Raw genomic sequence first — 20,361 nt, forward strand, 5'->3', positions numbered from 1 at the left:
TCCAGCTTTAAGTTCACTCCATTACAGACTTTTCCAAAGCAACATATATCTGGTTATAAAATGTAAATCTATAAAGAAATAAGAATTCTATATACAAACTCTCAGCTTACATACAACTTTACTTTTCAGATAGTATTTACGGCAAGAAAGCTATTGTTTTCACCACTTTTAAGAGTAACTACTGTAAATTTAGCACTTTAATAATCGTTGGGTCAAAATAACTTTAATCACAGAATTAGAAGTGTTTTAAGCTACACTACATTTTCTGAAACAGTTAAAAGACTCCTGGGTCATTTCCCATTTTTACAGGCTACTGTAAATACGCTTAATAGCATCGGCTTCTTCTTTATCAAGGATGCCTTTCTCCACATAAGCATCAGCTTGTTGGTTGATGAAGTCCCTCATCTTTGAAAGGTCATAATCTGGAAAATATCATTCGAGTATCATGAGCAAAGATCAGGAAAGCACAGTCCATTACACTGATTACTATTGGCGAAGCATTTTGTGCAACACAGTTACCGTGCCCATCTTTCACAATGGAAGGCATTTTAGTTATTGGCATTGTTGCAGTAGTTTGCAGCTTCAAATCATGTTTATATACATTATATTATCCCATCTGCTTTTCATCACAACATTTTGAGGCATTCAGGTGGGGAGAATAGCCCTCATTTGACCAGAAAGGGAACAGGTTCATAAGCCAGGGCTTCACAAACTTTAATGTTTATATCAATCACCTGGGGCTCTTGGGAACTTGCAGATCTGTATTCAGTAGGCCTGAGCCGGGGAGGGGGACCATATTCTGCATTTTAAACAAGGTTTCAGGAGATGTTGATGCTGCCTGTCCAGGAAACACATTGTGGGTAACAAGACCCTAAAGCTTAAGTTCCTTACTCAAGGTCACACAGCTAGTAAAAGTTATGATCAGAACCAGGTGCTCTGACTTCTTCAACTTGTTACACTGGGTAAACCCACGTTGCTATGACAACCCACTTTTTTTCATATTAAGAATTACCTTGATTTTCATGTTGTTTGAATTGTATGCAGGGAGTGAAAAGCGAAACCATAACCTCTTTGTGGTTCCTCTGTCCTACTTAAACAAAAAATTTATGTAAACCATTGAACCATCCACAAAAAACAAAAAGATCCTCAACCAAATAAGGAGGCTGCTGGTGGCATCTTTCTGAAGGCTTGGAAAAAAACCCCACATCTTCCCTTGATGCTTTAAGTATTATATGCTTATTGTTTTAAAATAGGGAAAATAGAGAAACACTAAATTAGTATTTAAATCACCTGGATTCTATTGTCATTGATAACCACAGTGGATATTTTGTTCTGTTTCCTTTTAGCTTTTCAATGTACATCTCAACACAGTTGTGATCACAAGGTACATTTAACCTTATGTTAATAACTAATTCCCTTCACTCAGTTTACACGGTGAACATTGATATTCCTCAGAAATACCATTTTAAATAGCTACATAGAATACATCCTAGGGAGGCATCAAAATGAATGACACATGACCCCCATGACTGGGCATGTAGGTCTTTCATGACACCCCCCAGGCCGTGAGCTGCCTGAGGCTGAGTTTCTTGGGTGCCATGCCATTCATCTTGGCTGTGGGCAGCCCCTGGAACAAAGTTCTGCCTTCTGTCAGTTTGTAAAAGGAAGAGAAAGGACGGTGGTGGGGGCGGGGGTGCAGGGTGCGGTACAAAAGCTCTGAGCATTCCATGGCCACCTTTAGCTAGCCTGAATAGAAGCTGAACCTGGGACACCCGGGCATCTTTAAGCCTCTGCATGAAAGGAAAACCAGACCAGAAGGACCTCTTTACAAGGATCAGGTGTTTATCATATCAAGGTGAGCTGAGGCGCAGAGAGAGGTGGTTAGGAGGGCATTTGCTCCTTTTGGTTTGAACACGGCCATGACGACTGAAGAGACAACTAGCAGCGCCGGGCATTTTACAGCCGCGTCTCATCTGCTCCTCACAAAACCCCACGAGGAGAGCATTAGTGTCCCCATTTCAGAGATGAACAGACAGGACAGAGGCGGTAAGTCACTTGTTTGGGTTATGATAGAATCAGGTTCTGAATTCAGGTCTGTCTGTAGTCACTGCTTTGATCATTCTATGGGCTTGAAGTGCTGAATGTGAAGCATCTAACACATGCAGGACATTCAGTAGGTGTTTGAAGGCTCTATTTTGTTTCAGTTTTGACTTTCCCATTCTCTCAGGCACGAGTTACAGAATCAGGCTGAGTGTATATCTTGTGCGTACCTCACAAGTGGCTTCCTGACCGACTCACAGGGCACCAAGAGGCACTAGTTCAAATTATTAATAACACTGGCTTTTCAGAACCAGTTCTGGGTCAGTATCTTTAGTGGGACAAAAGGCAAACGCCCCAAAAATGTCTGTGAACAGATGAGTTGAATAGACAAACAGGAAAATATTTTGCTTTCTTTTGAAATGGAAAAATGGAAAAAAATTGAAAGGGAAGATGGAAAAAACTCTTCTTGTAAAGATGTTACAAACATGGCTGTCACTGTGTGAAAACGGGGATGGAAGACCAGCATGGTGCAGGGGAAAGGCTGTTGGAGCCGCTCCCAGTTCTGCCCTAGCTGGTGGTTACAGTGCACCAGGAGTAGCTACCTTGCTAACTTAAAAAGGTTTTAAGGTTGTTAAGACTCAAAAAGGATAAGGGCTATTATTCGCTTTTTGAAAAGTGCAGATTTTCTTTTTGAGCCTGCTTAAGATTTCATTATTCTCCTCATTGTCACATCGTGTGGACCTCCCTTTCCTGAATTTGGGAAGTAGATTCAGGTCACCCCAGGCCCCTGTCAAGCAAAGGGCAGAGGGTAAGGAAGGTCAGAACCAATGGTAAGATTTCCTGTTCACAGTGTCCCAGCCACTGTATGGCTCTAGGACCTGGGTCTCCACAGGCTTTGAGAGATGACCCAGATCAGGCAGAGCACATATAAATGTAGTGGAGGAAGAGCTCACTGTTTCTGCCTTGAGAAGGGTGAAATGCATGTCACCCGCACTTGCTAGAGGCAGAAGGAAGCCCAGACCCAACACTATAATCCTGAAGTTTATTCATAAAGCCTCCAATATGGAAGCACTAGAGTTCCATGCTTTACTAGTTGGTCATTTCTAGAACAGAAAGATTGAATTGCAGGATGTTGCTGGTTATGACCAGAAGTCAGATTTATGTGTTAATCAGTGAAAGAACATAAACACTATGGTTGGTGCATAAAATTTACACTGAATTTTGGTACATACTGAATGCATTTTGGTACATACTGTATTATACTGATGCTAAGATAAGCTTTATAAAAATAATTTTAAAGTCTTTGCCGTTATTAATGGCATGTTATAATTTTTCTTCTGAAGTGGTACATGAAGCAATGGTGCATTTTTCAATCAGTGACAGATTGTTGAAATATGGGTCATGTGACTTCTAATGGAAATGACAGCTGGCTAATTCATATCATTTTGAACCAAATGAAATAAAGTATGTGTAAAGGCCTGATTATAATTTCCATCTTGCTCAACTTGTATGATCACAGGCTAAAGGAGTGCTGAAAACACCTCTTGTTCCCACTGTGTTCTATCTCATCAGTTCTCAAGCTTAGTTGTACAGTGGAATTATGAGAGCTTAAAAAATACTGATGCCTGGGTCCTGCCCCTTGAGCTTGACTTAGTGGTCCTGTGGGCATTAGGAGATCTGGCAGGTGACGTGAATGCATTTTCAAGTTTGAAAAGCCCTGCTCCTCTCATTTTAAAAGCATCAACTACTCTGGCTAGACCCCTGGAAATCATACTAGAATCCTCTCTCCATGTGGCTCGGGAGTTTCTCCTTTCTTCTTTCTCCCCCTGCCTCACCTTGGTTTAAGCCCCATCCTACCTGCTCCAAATCCTTGCCTCCTATCTCTTGCCTGGTTTCTGGGGTTTTATTTTTTCAATCTGTAACCACACTGCTGCCAGAAAGACTTCTCAGTCGTTAACCTAATTAAGCCCTGATTTAGTCTCCTCTGGCTAAAATTAACCTCCTTTGCAGGGTGCACAAGCCTTTTCCTGACTTGGCCGCTGCCCATCTCCCCGGCTCTGTCTGCGGGTCCTCCTAACAGAGCACCCCAGTGCTCCTGGGAAAAATGAATGGCTCCAGTTCCCAGAATGCATCACTCTCTTTTGTCCATTTATGTCTTTGGGCTCAGTGTTCCCTCGGCCTCCATCTCTCCTCACTCAAAAATTCTTCCTTGCCTTTCCAGCACAGGCTTTCCTGCAGCCCTTTCTCCCAGTGTAAAGAGATGTGCCCTCTCCTCTTCTGTCTTCACCACCATGCTTCTCATGTCAGTCCTGAGCGAGGCCCGCCAGAGCTTTATTGATGGTGTGAGCAATTTGGCAGGGTGGGGGGGAGTGCTGCATCTTATGGTCCTTCACATTTCTAGCACTCAGAACAGAGTCTGGTTCTGTGATTTGTTTTGAGTGAGTGAGTGACTACCTTTGTGACTGCAGGGTGCACCAATAGGAGCTCAGGAAATGTTTAAGATACTTCAAGAAAAGGGGAGGGGGTAGACAAAAGAAGATTGACAAAATGTTGATAATTATTGAAGGTGGGTGATGGGTCTGTGGGATTTATTATACTATTTTCTCTGCTTCTGTTTGACATTTTTTCATAACAAAATGGAAAAGAAAATGCCTTTGCTTGAAAGGATGATTTGAAAATTGAGAGAAATGGAGGTCTCTTCCCTTTTGCATCTGAGGGGTGGTGCCAAGTCTTTTGGGCTGAGAGGGGACTTTAGCCTAATTTGACTATGAGAGTCTTTAATAACAGTTCCTGGGAATTCCCTAGTGGTCCAGTGGTTAGGATTCTGTGCTTTCACTGCTAGGGGCCTGGGTTCGATCCCTGGTTGGGAAACTAAGACCCTGAAAGCTGCATGGCTAATAAAAAAAATACAAAATAAGAGCTCCTGACAAATGGGTGATGTTTGCAATTAACAACCACACTAAATCCTTACCTTCTTTATTTTCCTTTTTGTTGTGTTTCTTCAACCAATCAATATTTTTTCTGATGGCTTCCAAATAGGCTTCTGTTTTCCCTGAAAAAGTTAAGAGTACCTATATTAAACACTCATAAAAACCATCTGCATCTCTTTGTAAAGATCCCACTTCTGTTAGAGGCCATGAACAAACATTGGACTTATCGAGCACTTGTTGGAGAGCGTCCCTAACAGGGATAAGCATCCAGGAGGCAGGTCCAAGTTGGTAACATCAAGGGGCCATTATCCCCCACACACAAATAAATACAGTTTATCTTGGCAAAGAAGAGTTTGCTTCAGTTCATTGGATGGGTTGGTTCCTACCAGTCTCAGATTGGTTCATTTCCGGTCAGGTTGGTTCTTTCAAACTAAGGTGTATTATCGGGTCAAGAACTGAATCAGAGCGGCAGATACTTAAGAATTCAATACCAAAAAAGTGATAAGTCAAAGTCTATGGCTTTGGATAAGCTGCGCACAGGCCTTCTGTCCCATCTGGGAGGGAGTGTGTAAACACTCGGATGAAGAGGAGACCTGGACCTCATTTCAAGGCTTGGATAGAGAACTTTAGAGCTCCTTGTAGTGTTAATAAAACTCCCCTGGATGTAAAACTCTCTGATAGGCTTTAAGTGTGGCAGGAGGATATGCGCATCACTGAAGTATCCGCTCTGTGACACCCTTTAGATGCACTGTTGTCTGCAGTGTGTAGGTATTATCATCAGCTTAGAGATGAGGAAACTAAGGCTCAGAGAGGCTAAGTGATTTCCTGAGGCCATACAGGAAATAACAGAGCTGAAATTATGACTCTAGTCTGGCTAAGTTTCTGCTACCTGCTACTTATTTAAAAGAACAGACTTGTATTCAGACATGGACACTGATGTAGCCTTGTTCTGTATCAAAGAGTCAACCATCTCCTTAATCAGGTGAGTCCCTAATGCTTAGAGTGTCTGCATCAAGAGATCAGGTGACTTGAAGAATACTGGATGACCCAAGGAAAAAACACCTTCAAAGTCCAGGGCCTTTGCAGAAGCAACAGCTGCCAGGGCTCAGTGAGGGGACCATCTGTTCTGAACCCTCTTTGAGCCCTGTTACCTCTAGTCTCCTAACCAGACCTCTTGGTTGAGCTTCCTGTACTATGTGCTTACTATGTACCAGTGGCTGTGTTTTGTGTTCCCAAATACATGATCTCTTTTACTCATCACAACAACATTTTGAGCTAGTCCTATTTAATCCCCATTTTAACAGGGGAAGAAACTGAGACTTGAGACAGGAAGTAACATGCTGAAGATCACAAGGCTAGTAAGTAGTAGAGCCAGGCTTGAAGCTGGGAACATCTGACTACAGTCCATGGATAGTAATGTTGCCTTAAGATTTGCTGATGTGTCAGTTTCCACCACATTCACCTAAGTGACTTCCTGAGCATCTTCCTGATCTTGTAAGCCCACTCTTACCTCCCCACTGGGTTGCATGTTAACTGGTCCCCAAAGAAGCACAAAGAAACTCCTTTGCAAAAAGAGATAAGTGAACAAAAGAAGAGAGTCACAATTTCTAGTCCCTATTCACTTCAATTACCTGTGTAGAAAAAGCCTGGATTTTAATTCTTTGCTTTTAAGAATGTTAAAGCACATGAAAGACCAATGTCCACCAACTGATGTCATAACATTGCAACACCAGGAATGTAGAGATGTTCACTGTCTACTGTCCTCTTGTAAGAAGAACATCTGGATTTGGTAACAGCAACAACAAGACAAACAAATGAAACAAAACCAAAAACCAGTGTTCTCTATTTTGTATTAATTCTGTTAGAAAAGGCATTTTGAACAAGGAAAGAAATCTTAGTGCAGACTATTTCTAAAGAACGCAATTTCATTATTTTTCATGAGTTTAAATCAAATTAGTGTTTCTCATAGGGTTTGCTTTAATGAACAGTTAATAATGACTTGTCGTTAGCACATCAGGTAATTAGTTTCTAAAACATTTGAGCATGTGTGAAGATAGTCTTGTTCTTTGAATAATTTTAAGCATTCTTCCCACAATCTTACCTGTGATATCATATCCTAATATGGAGAGCTTATTTTTTAATTTTTTAAAATTTCTTTTATTGAACCACAGTTTTACAATGTATTAATTTCTGCTGCACAACAAAGTGATTAAGTCATACATATAGATATTCTTCTCCATTACTGTTTATCACAGGATATTGAATATAGTTTCCTGTGCTATACAGTAGGACCTTGTTGTCTATCCTTCCTATAGATAATTGTTTGCATCTGTTAATCCCAAACTCCCAATCCATCCCCCTACCCTCCCCCCACCTTCCCCCAGCAGTGGCAACTACCTCTGTTTTTCATGTCTGTGAGTCTGTTTCAGTTTCATAGATATTTGTATCGTATTTAGCTTTCCCATATAAGTGATATCATAGAGCCTTTGATTTTTCTCCTCCTGACTTCACTTGATATGATGATCTCTAGGTCCATCCGTGTTGCTGCAAATGGCATTACTCCATTCTTTTCATAGCTGAGTAGTATTCCATTGTATGTATGTACCATACCTTCTTTATTCATTATCTGTTGATGGACATTTAAGCTGTTTCCATGTCTTGGCTATTGTGAATAGTGCCGCTATGAACACTGGGTACATATATCTTTTTGCATTCGTTTTCTCCGATATATGCCCAGAATTGGAACTGCTGGATCATATGGCAGTTCTATTTTTAGTTTTTTAAAGAACCCGGAAACTGTTTTCCCTGGTGCTTGTACCAATTTACATTCCTACCAACAATGTAGGAGGGTTCCCTTTTCTCCACACCCTGTGGAGAGCTTATTTGAGAAAAGGAGTATCACAGCTTAGTTTCTGTTTATATATTGCATTAAAAATTCTCAATTAGAGTAAAATATAAATATGAAGTTTTGACCATAGTGTAGCAGACACTGTTGATTCCCCACCCTCATGCTTCCGTTCTTCCAGATATGCTAATATAGGAGCTTCAGCTAAGGGTGGACAGATTTGGCAGATGCACACCCCAGCTTCCTTGGGCTCATTCCACATGGTCCCTAGAGGTCTGAGTCTCACTGCCCACAGGTGAAGTCTGCTCATTAACACACTGTAGTGGCTCCTTTGCCTCCCCTGTCTCATAGACCTGTCCCTCAGTAGAGCTTCCTGAGGTCACCTCCCAGTTAAAAATTCCACCTCAAATCCCCTTCTCAGCATCTGCTTTGAAGGGAGCCCAACTTAAGACAACTGGAAATAGGGAGACCCAGCATCATCTTGTCAGGTTGGTTTTTGCTCAGTGACCAATAACCTATAAAAATGGTGTTGAATTTTAAAAGTATGAAATGCATGAAAAATAATTTTATTCACCATATTAACATTATCAACCCACAACAAAGAATGAATTTACTATAAATTAAAGAAAACTAGACTGTAACCCATTACCAGGCATCACTTTGCACAGATTCTTTTGTGTTTTTGTTTGGTAATCTTGGGACTTCCCTGGTGGCTAAGACTCTAAGATCCCAAAGCAGGGGTCTTGGGTTCAATCCCTGGTCGAGGAACTGCCACATGCTGCAAATAAGAGTCCACATGTCACAGCTAAAGATCCCACATGCCACAACGAGGATGGAAGGTCCCACGTGGTGCCACTAAGACCAGGTGCAGGCCAAATAAAGAAATATACATTTTTAAAGAAGACTACTATTCTGTGGATCATAACATATGGATTAGGATAGTTTCCCTAACTTAAAATGGAACCCCCCCATCACCCTCATTCCCATTTTCTGCTTTATTTTTATCCATAATACATATCACTTTTTATCATATCATATAATTTATTTATTAAGTTTATTACTTATCTTCCTCCCTCAGAAACAGTTCTTGTTTGTTAATGTACCCCCATGCCTAGGATAAAGCTTGACACATAATAATAGACACTCAATAAATATTTGTTCAACGAGTAAATGGATGAAGCCTTGCTTTTATAGAAGCTAGTCATAATCAGAAGATTGTTTTGTGAGCATGGAATCCAAACCAGGGAAACTACAATTTTAAAGAAGAATAAACTGTATAGGTCTTCCTCCCTCCCTGCCTTCTTTCCTTCCTTCTTCAAAATATTAATTGCTTATTTACAAGACTTGAAATTTAGAGGTTCTGAATTTAAATGGTAGTTACATCAGAAACAATTTTAAAACACCTATGAATGTGCTAAACAAACTACATTCACATGGCATTTAATTTTCACAGAGCTCTATGAAATCAGCGTTATTGGTCCCATTTCACCCATGAGGAAACTCAGGCTTAGAGAGGGTAAGTGATGTGCCCAAGCAGACAGTAAGGGTCAGAACCTGAACCAGGGTGAATCTGGGGCCTCTAATGAATGGAACTGGGTAAAATTCACCCTTTAGACTAGAGATATAGTGCCTGTTGTCGTTACCAAACTGGCCAACCAACAGGCAGTGTTTCTCCATCTTGGCTGCACATTGGATTCACTTGGGAGAGCTTTTAAAAATCCTGATGCCCGGGTCAACTCCTCATACCAATTATATCAGAATATCTGGAGGAGGGACTAAGTATCAGGATTTTTTTTTTTTAACAATCCTGAGTCAATTTGAATGCGGGGCAAAGTTTGGGAACCACTTTCACTCGTCCTGAACCCCAGCCCCCCCACCCCCACTACATTTGCTATTGCACTGGAAAAAACAGGAATAAAATCAGGTGTCTCTCTGCCCTCAGAGAAGCAGCTGGTTCCTATTTACATTTCCTCTTCTCAGGAGCTGTAAAGCAGATCTTTTATTTACACAGTGTGCACTGAAAGCCCATGAGAATCCACTTTGGAAAGCTGGCCTATTTTCAAATTAATTTCAGCTTCCTTTGGAAAAAAATAGCTCATGGCTGAGGTAATATGGCACAAGCCTTAAAACATATGCTGAAGCAGATGGGAAGAGGGCCAGAGTCAAGATGTAGCCCTGCTTTTCTGACTGTTCTGGTTCTCAGCCCTGCAAGAGAAATATCCTTGTATATACATGAATTTGTTCTGATTCTGACATGCTCCTGTGACGTGCCAACATCCCCCTCCCCCCAAAAAAAAACACCACAAAAACCAGGAAACAAAAAACCCAGCTCTGTAGATATCAGTATGTTTAACCTACTGAATATTGGATATACTAAAGACATTAGACGTTCAAAAACTGTGCTTGTGAAAATTGTTTGATATATTGCTTAAAATTCTGTGCAGTAAAGATTGTACAAGTACAGGTTTGAACAAAGCAAATGATAGTGGTATCATGGATGCCAAGGTGGGTCCCAGAGCCATTCAGTTAAAAAATGTTGGTGGGAATTCCCTGGTGGTCAATCCTGGGGATTCCTGGGTTCAATCTCTAGTTGGGGAACTAAGATTCTACAAGTTGAAGCATAAACAAAAACAAAACAAAAGAGTTTGTGCAAAGTGATGCCACTTGACATGCCTGCAAGATGCAGCAGGGGATGCTGGGAGGGATTAGCAGTGGTGGGAGTCAAGGGACAGAAGTTCAAGGCCCAGCTCTATCACTGTTTGCCTATGAGCTCTTGGGTGAGTCAGTTCATCTTCTGAAACTGCTGCTGCTGCAGCTAAGTCGCTTCAGTCGTGTTCGACTCTGCGACCTCAAGGACTATAGCTTGCCAGGCTCCTCTGTTCATGGGATTCTCTAGGCAAGAATACTGGAGTGGGTTGCCATGCCCTCCACCAGGGGATCTTCCTGACCCAGGAGCCAAACCTGCATCTCTTATGTCTCCTGTATTGACAGGTGGGTTCTTTACCACTAGCACCACCTGGGAAGCCAGAACCTTGGTTTACTTATTTGTAAATTCAGGAGTGAATTCTGAAAAGAAGACTCATGGTTTCTACACATGGGGAGAAATTCTCCTTTGCTCTCCTGCACAATCTTGTGTTGGTGGTAGGTCTCCGGCCTTCCTGAGCTCCTGGCACATTTGCTAACTCACTGGGAGAAGATGGCTTCACTATTTTTGGTCCTTTCTAACAGAATGCCTTGGGGCTTGCATAAAGGCATGAATTTTCTCCTCTTATGTTGCTTTAAACATAAAAGCATCCCCATGAGTTAGTTGACTTTATTATCAATTTATTAATTAAATAAGCTCCTTTCTCTTTTTTGGCTTCTGTAAAGAAGATAGGGGAGTGATAGGATATTTAGGGAAAAGTTATCTTAGAGATCATCTTTTTCAACTTAATTTCATTATCTAGTCATAAAATTGACAAATGATAGCACTGGAATGAGTTTATGGGTATGGTAATGCTTATTTCGCCCCTTGGATGATTTTAAAAACAGATTTTCAGTGACTCATAGAGCAAAAGTGAAAGAGTAAACATCAAACTGGCAAAAAGAACCACACTTAGATCATGGAATAAACTTTCAAAATTCTTTGGTCTCCAGAGAGCAATTTAATTGAAACATTAGGCACCTTTATAGATAGGGCTGAAATTGGAGTAAATTTGATTTCCCTGGCATTTCCCTATATTTAGGAATAATGATCAGATCATTTAAAAAACTGCATCAACTAGAAATCAGTATCTGAAAATATTATTCTTAGTGTGAGTCCCTGTAGAAAGCAAGAGTTTGAATAGGCTACAATATTTATTTTTTTTTAAGTTTTAAAAATTTTTATTTTTACTTTATTTTACTTTACAATACTGTAGGCTACAATATTTATAACGATGGATAGATTATGTTCCATCACTGGCAATTAAATAGGATTTTTTGCATTAAACTTGAAGTGAAATGCATGTGAACTTCTTTTTAAGTTGAAGAGTGATATAAATGTATGCTGCTTTTGTTGTTTTGGTATTATTCCCTTTCTTCACAGGCCCCAGCATATGCTTGGCATGGTTAATCAATATTTGCTGTGGTTAGATGGAGCCATCACCCCATGTCACAAGACCAAAACAGACTCCCTAAAGATATTTCTGCCAATGTGTCCTGTTTCTAATTATTTCCTTAAGTGGTTTTAGCTGAGCCATTACCTCATTTCTCGTTCTGCTCTGTAAGTCCTCCAGCTTTCTCTCTGAAGGGAGCCTATTGTATACACTTGTGACTCACGTTGTACTTGCCTACATATGACTTAAGAGCTATTCTTAGGTAATTTCAGAGCTATCTGTGTCCTCAAAGGCAGGCATTGGTCCTTAAATTCCTTCTGCATCTTTCTGAGCATAGTGAGCCTGCTATTGGAATAAATGTTTCTTACTGAATAAATGTCTCAGGAAATCCAGCCAACCCTGCCTTCACCCACATGAATTCTTTTATTTTTCAACCTAGAGACAACAGGTGTTTTCTCACTGAGTTTTATATCAGAGAAGAAAAGTAGCCTTTGAGAAAAGTACAAATAAAGCAACGATGCATACAAAGATGTATGTCATAATATGTCCTTTCGGGCATTAATTGCATTTTTTCCAAGAAATGTTGGCCCTTGGCTTAAGCTCAGTTTGGCGTTCTCTAAACTGTACTAGAATCAGTTTTTCTTATTCCAGAGTAAAGAGGATAGCATGAATAAATTAAGTCTCTAAATAATGGAGTGGGGGCTGGGTGGGGGATTAATTTTAGCCCTGAATCCCTACTCTTTTCTTAATATTTCAGGAGAGCCCATTACAAGGGTTCAACACCAAGTGGATGAGTTTTAACCTTCTCTCTCCCCATTATTACCTAATGGAAATCCTAATGAGAAATCTAACCTCATCATTAGTCTCCACTTACATCCTAAAAAGATAGTAGTGAGCTATCAAGGATCAACTCCTGCATATTCCTTTTTTTTTTCACATAATGCCTTCTTAAAACAAGATCTTCCCTGGTGGCTCAGAGGGTAAAGTGTCTGCCTGCAATGCAGGAGACCCAGGTTTGATCCCTGGATCAGGAAGATCCCCTGGAGAAGGAAATGGCAACCCACTCCAGTATTCTTGCCTGAAGAATCCCATGGACAGAGGAGCCTGGTGGGCTACAGCCCATGGGGTCACAAACAGTCAGACATGACTGAGCGACTTCACTTCTTAAAACAAGCAAAGAGACCTGGGAGAACCCATTCCTAGGGATATTTGCACAGCAATATAAAGTGTTGTCCTAAGCAATGAGCATGATTCCTTCTAGGGAAGGACCATCATCACACGTGGGTTGCTCCCAGAGGAGATGATTCAGGCACACTGAGCTGGAATTGCTGTCCAATTCCTAGCTGTCTAGCTCAGGCCACAGGACCTTTTCCTGGTTAGCTATCTTTCAGAAGTTCACCACTCATCCATTAGGATGGCTACCACAAAAACCAAACAAACAAACCCAGAAAATAAAAGTGTTGGTGAGGATGTGGTGAAATTGAAACCTTTACACACTGTTGATGGGAATGTAAAAGGGTGAAACCACTATGGAAAATAGTGGTTTCTCAAAAAATTAAAAATAGAATTATATGTATGCGCAGTTATTTCTGACTCTTTGCAACCCCATGGACTTAGAACTTATCAGGCTCGTCTCTCCATGGAATTCTCCAGGCAAGAACACTGGAGTGGGTAGCCATTGCCTTCTCCAGGATTTCCTCCCAACCCAGGGATAGAACTAGGGTCTCCTGCATTGCAGGCAGATTCTTTACTGTCTGAGCCACCAGCAAAGCATATGACTTAATAATTCCACTTTTAGGAATATTCCCCCCGCCCAAATTAAAGGTTTTTGAGTCTTGCGATATTTGTATACCCATCAGTGCATTGTTTACAATGGCCAAAAGGTGGAAGCAACACAAGTGTCCACAGACAAACAGATGGATAAAGTGTAGTATATACCTTCAATGAAATATTAGCCTGATAAAAGAAGGAAGTTCTGACACATGTTACAACACAGATGAAGCTTGAGAACATTATGTTAAGTGAAATAAGCTGGTGGCAAAAGAACAAACACAGCATGAGTCCACCGATCTGAAGCACCTACAGTAGTCAAACTCACTGAAACAGAACGTAGAGCAGTGGTTGCCAGGGGCTGGAGAGGCAGAGGGAACGGGGAGTTACTATTCAGTGAGTCTAGAATTTCAGTTTTGCAAGATGAAAAGATTTCTGGAAATGGATGACGTGATCATAGCACAGTAATATGAATGAACTTAATGCCACTGAACTGTATACTTAAAAATGCTAGGCTGGCCAGGCTACTAGATGCCAGCCTATAGCTGTTTTCTTTGTTCTTTACTCCTACCCCTGATTGCAAGCTCCACCTATATGATCCCCCAGGCCCCTCATGAAGCAGGGGCACAGTTCTTGAGGTATGAGCCTACTGTGTTCTCCCTTTCCCTGGCTGACAATTAAAGCCATCTTTCTATTTCCTCAAAAAAAAATTGCTAGGATGGCAAATTAAAAAACTATTTTAAAAAGTTTACCACTCACCCAAAGTGGGCCTAGGGTTGAGTGGAAGTATCAAGGCAGCATGCCTGCTCACCAAATTTGACACATATATTTGCAATCCCCCTTTTCCATGCCCATGACAAACACTGTTAATTAATCAATCATTGCAACATTCTTTCCTCCTGAATCCAGATGCAGCCTCATCACCTTTCCCAACATAGGCTATTACCAAACAATTAGAGTTGACATGTCAGCTATGGCAATGTAGAAGAAACTTGTGATGGCCTACAAAATCCAGCCTAGAGAGAAGAAAGGTATAATGATCTAAAACTTCATGAGATAGGAAAGATCAACATGAACTTCATATATTAAGAAAAAGGTTTTTTTTGGCCTTGTCTCAAAAAGTCCCAGCAACTGAAATACAAGCAGTACCCTTGGCCAACATCACCACTCATTTGAACCTGTATAACTTAGGTTTAATTTTCTATATTTTCTATATAAAGGACCCAGAATTCTTTGAAGAATTGATTTCTCGTCTTGGGGCAGGAAGCTTCAGAGTGGGTCTAGAATAGCCTGTTAGGAATTCGTGGTTAACAGATATGCACTACTACATTTGTTGCTGTTGCTGTTTAGTCAGTTATGTCTGACTCTCTGTGACCTCATGGACTGTAGCCCACCAGGCTCCTCTGCCCAGTGGGATTTCCAGGCAAGAACATTGGAGTGGGTTGCCATTTTCTTCTCCAGGGGATCTTCCTGACCCAGGGATCAAACCCAAGTCTCCTGCATTGGCAGGTAGATTCTTTACCACTGAGCCATCAGGGAAGCCCCCACTACTATTAATATGTATAAATAAACAATACATACCTACTGTATATCATAGGGAACTATAGTCATTATCTTATAATAACCTGTAATGGAAAAGAATCTGAAAAGTATATATATACATATTTTGCTATACACCTAAAACTAACACAGCATTGTAAATTACTATACTTCAATTTTTCTTTTAAAAAGCCTTTTGTTGCTAGAGAGCATAGATGCTTTAAAAACCCCTGGGTACAGTGCAAAAGGGACAAAGGAGGAACTTGGAGGCAGGGTTCCTACTTCCTAAACTACACCAATTTAAACAGAAAAATCATCATCATCACCATTATTATCAACTGGAACAACTTACAAAAATGGAAAAGCTTAATATAAAATATTAACAAAGAGGAGACTGGGGGGCTACAGTCCATAGGGTCTCAAGAGTTGGACACGACTGAAGAGACTTGGCATGCACGCATGGACGCTAACAAAGAAAGTAGTATAATCTTTTAATCTCTTAATATAAGAGAGATAGTTTGTACTTTTATTGCTGTTAATTAAGTTACAAGGTAAGAAATAAATAGCTAGTTTCTTTTCTACTTAATACACAGACATTTTAAGCATGGGTCTATTAACAAGTATGAATGTGAACCTGTTTCTATCTGTTTGAGCAGGAAAGATTGGGAACTTGCATGTGGGTCAGTCTCTTCAAAATTAAGAGCTAAGAGATGGTTGGATGGCATCACTGACTCAATGGACATGAGTTTGAGCAAACTCTGGGAGTTAGTGAAGGACAGGAAAGCCTGGAGTGCTGCAGTCCACGGGTCAAAAAGAGTAGGACACAACTTAGTGACTGAACAACAAATATGTATGACTGAGTCCCTTCACTATTCACTTGAAAGGATCACAACATTGCTAATTGCCTACATCCCAAAACAAAATAAGAAGTTTTTTAAAAAAACAGCTATATCATGAACATGATCAGATTTTGTGGCCTTACATTACAGCAAGAAATAAGCAGTCTGTCAGTTCATTGCCACTAAAGATTATATATACTAAACAATGAAAAAGGATCCCAGTGATGTGTTTCCAGATGATAAAATAGTTGAATGTCATACTTGCTACCTTCTCCCCCAACAGAGCAATGATCCACTCCCTCAGCTTCCAGGGAATGAAACCTCTAGATGACCCTACTAATAAGATACAGATAAGATATAAATAAGGTTCCAATTATACCAAAGAGTTCAGTATATCATAATGACAAAAAAAGGTTTAAGCCATCTGTTCACAACTTCTGGTAAAGACACTGAGTTTCAGAAAAAGAATATCTGAGAAACAGATATAAATTTTCCACGATATAACCAGCACACTTTGTAATTAAAGGGGCTCAAAACACTGGACTATGCATCCAGATCCCACGATGACCTGAAATCTGAGGGTTAATGATTTTGAACTTGCAACTTAACAGAGTATCTTTCTTTGAGGATATGGTAATGTGTCTCAAAACCTAGGAAGTTTATATAGACTTACTACGCTGCGTAAAAACTGAACCCCAGAAATGTGTAAGAATAAGGATAAAAACAGGTTTTATAATTACTAAGCTAGTTTAGTGTAGTGCTTTTTTTCCCCTTTTTTAAAGTATTTAGGTTATTTAAGGAAATTTGATATATTTGATTTATTTTTAATCAAGTTTTTGAAAGTTTCAGGTTGCAATCACTATAAATGATTAAGCAAATCTCCTTTGTTAAATCCATAAATTTTGATGACTTTGTTGAATAAGTAGTATATGACTGTTTAGAGGAGTGTCAATTATGTTTAAATAAAAATTGCTTAATTTATAAGTTCAGAAACTAGACATTAAGCAATGCACAAATGGTCATGAATGTTTCTCCCCAAGCACAGAAGCCTGCTGGACACTAAAGACCATCAAAAGATGAAACCAGTTTGCCATCCCAGAAGACTCAAGGCCATTAAAAAAGATTTCTATTCAAATAAAGTACCACATGCTGAATCTTTTCTATACAGATGGTGCTAATTTCTCAGATTTGGTGGGACTTTGCCTTTCGGATCAAACTTCAAGTGAAAGTTTTTGCTTCCCCAATTTAATTGTCAACATAGAGCTGTCAATTTCATACCTTTGGGCTCATCTGTCTTTCCTCTTGGGTTGGAGTCATCATCTTTTGTGGAATCCTTCAAGGTTCCATATTCCTTTTCCATCTTAGCAGCTTCTTCCTTGGTACTGTCTGTTTCTTCATGACTCTTCTCTGATGGCACTGTAATCAGATTGTACACTGTTATAACCCTATTTCATGTATTAATTCCTAGTGTAGAAATAAATTTTATTGAAAAAGTATAGTTTGAGGTCAGACCGTTTTTTGAGCTGGAAGGATCTTACTGATTGCCTTGTCTGACTCCTCCCCCTCCCCATTTGACAGAAGAGGAAACTGAGGCCCAAAGAGGGGAGAGATGTGCAGAAGGGATGTGCTAAGCCACTGAGTTGGTGGAAGAGCTGGGCCAACTCCCTGATTCCCAGTTTTCTGGATTCTGGTTGTGTTTTTTTCATTCTACCACACTGTGTTATTCTCCTTATTTTAATCAACAAAGATATTCAAGTGAGATATGTCAGTTTCCAAAGTATTGAGTCTTGATTTCAAATGAAAATAACTGTAGTTGCCTCATCTCCTCAATGTTATTTTTGAAGAACACTCTGTTCGAATAACACATAAGGGTTTGGAGCTGTGGCTGGACTTCTCTCCTGCCTCTTTCTTCACAGTTCCTTACCCCTGGTCACCCTAACAAAGAAGAGAGTTGGATCCTTGCTGTCAATAATAATCCTTGCTCATTTCTCACTTAAAATAATTATTTCTGGGATTTCCCTGGTGATCTAATGGGTAAGACGCCCTGCTTCCACTGCAGGGGACAAAGATTTGATCTCTAATTGAGGAATTAGTATCGCCACAATTTGGTCACACAACATGGCCAAAAAATCCCTATATTTCTTTCTAAAAATGCTATATTGAATTAAAGAATCAAACCATGAAGTAAGTAACCCCTTGAAAACAACTGTAGTGCATTGCTATGGTCAGTAAACTAGGGAACATCAGCAGTCTAATGATAAGCTTTTTTTCAATAAAAGGTTTATTACTACAGAAAAATAGGAAAAAAGAAATCAGTTATTGTCTCATTTTGTAAAATATTCACTACTAGTTTTGTGGGGTAGTGTGTGTATATATATATTTTTTATGCATCATTTTTCCCTAGTAGTACAGTTTTGTTCCTTGCTTTTGTTATTAGCATCATTATGGAACAATGTTTCCAGGTTACTAAAAATTGCTTGAAAACATCATTTTAAAGTGGTATGTATTCTATCAAATATATGTACATAATCTCTGTGGTAGGGACACAAAATTAAAGTATAAGAGTTTGCAATCTTTTCTATTTTTGCCCATCTTGCATCCCTGAAAGTCTACCCCATGGCATTTGACATGCTAAGCAGGGTGACAGGTGGAGATGCAGGGGTGAAGAAACCAAGACAAGGGCCTAAGTCATACCACACGGGGCACAAACTGTTTCAGAGGAGACAGAAGGGGACAGCATGGACGGGGACAGCAGAGAGGGGACAGAGGGTCTGGGACAGTGGTCTGGGTGATGGTGATCTGGGCAGAGAAAAAGATACCTAAAGGAGAATTTTAGAAAGGATTGTTTAACCTGTGACACAGTTCTCATCTTTATCCACAAACCACCACCTAAAAATCTTCAGTAAAGCCTTCGTTTCTTTTTAGCGCTTCTGGGGATCAGATTCTGTAGTGAAACTGGCCAAGGTTATAGCTACTTAATCCTATGGTTGGATTTCAGGTGTTCAAACTTTTTGAAATCTGTAATTCTTTACCAATATTTACTGATGTTTATGATTTACCCCTCAAAAGGGTTATTTTGCTAAAAGCTGGAAAATAAATAGTAAAATCATACCTGGGAAAAGTTTGCTCTTATTGTCAGTAACGTTTTTTTCTAGTTTATTCTTGGTCTGAAGAGCAATTGTTTCATCCAGGTTTTCTGGAAGGGGGAGGAGAAGAATTAAAATGTTATGTCTTCAAAGATGATTTTAAAATTCTACTAAAAATGTTGAAATCTCACCCAAAATATCACAATAGCAATTCCACAATATTAACAATGCTAGTTGATGTCTCTGGTGGTACAGTGGATAAGAATCAGCCTGCCAATACAAGGGACACAGGTTCAATCCCTGATCCAGGAAGATTCCACATGCGAGGAGCAACTAAGCCTACACACCACAGTTACTGAGCTCTTGTGTCTAGAGCCTGTGCTCTGCAACAACAGAAGCCAGCACAGTGAGAGGCCCACACACCACAGTGAAGAGCAGCCCTTCTCATCACAACCAGAGAAAGCCTGCACAAAGCAAAACCCAGTGCACCCAAAATAAAAATGAAACAAAAAAGCAAAACACCGCTAGTAAGATGCTTTGATACGGATTATATTTCTAGAAATCACTGACTCTCAGGATTGAAAGGCATACAATTAGAGGTTCTCAAGTTCAGCATCCTAGTCAGTCAGTTGCAGAAGTCTCTTCCACATTTCTGGCCAGTGCTAGAACACATCCAGCGTTGGGGACTATAATGAACACCTGTGGTTTGGGTCTACTCAATGCCTCCTGGTAACTACATCTTGATTTTCCTTTGGAAAGCCCACACCTCTCCCCCTCTCAGCATATTTGGCTCCAGTGGTGGCTGAATGGGCTTCCCCAGTGACTCAGATGGTAAGGAATCTACCTGCAATGTGGGAGAAAGTGAAAATCGCTCAGTTGTGTCCGACTCTTTGCGACCCCATGGACTATACAGTCCATGGAATTCTCCAGGCCAGAGTACTGGAGTGGGTAGCTTTTCCCTTCTCCAAGGGATCTTCCTAACCCAGGAATCGAACCCAGGTCTCCTGCATTGCAGGAGGATTCTTTATCAGCTGAGCCACCAGGAAAGCCCAGACCCCAGTGCAATCCTTGGGTTGAGAAGATTCCCTGGAGAAGGGGATGGCTACCCACTCCAGTGTTCTTGCCTGGAGAAATCCATGGACAGAGGAGCCTGGTGAGCTACAATCCATGAATAACCCAGGTCTGCCTCCCCCATCCCTTGGGATATAGTTCAAGGAGAAGCAGATGACTCTAGTC

At 40.4% G+C, this 20,361-nt stretch overlaps 1 protein-coding gene across 1 annotated transcript in view; it reads right to left on the reverse strand.

Annotated features, from left to right (window-relative positions):
- Nucleotides 1-303: 303 nt before the first annotated feature.
- The window catches only part of SCG3 (secretogranin III), a 36,833-nt gene continuing 16,775 nt past the window's right edge, over nucleotides 304-20,361 (reverse strand). The window contains exons 9-13 of the mRNA XM_052647179.1: nucleotides 19,152-19,235; nucleotides 17,318-17,455; nucleotides 5,012-5,092; nucleotides 1,013-1,087; nucleotides 304-422 (exon numbers count right to left, since the gene is read on the reverse strand). Of these exons, the coding sequence (XP_052503139.1) occupies nucleotides 304-422; nucleotides 1,013-1,087; nucleotides 5,012-5,092; nucleotides 17,318-17,455; nucleotides 19,152-19,235 (497 nt within the window). The remainder of the gene's footprint in view (nucleotides 423-1,012; nucleotides 1,088-5,011; nucleotides 5,093-17,317; nucleotides 17,456-19,151; nucleotides 19,236-20,361) is intronic.

This window comes from Budorcas taxicolor, chromosome 10 (assembly GCF_023091745.1).
Source record: "Budorcas taxicolor isolate Tak-1 chromosome 10, Takin1.1, whole genome shotgun sequence".
NCBI classification, from domain to species: Eukaryota; Metazoa; Chordata; class Mammalia; order Artiodactyla; family Bovidae; genus Budorcas; species Budorcas taxicolor.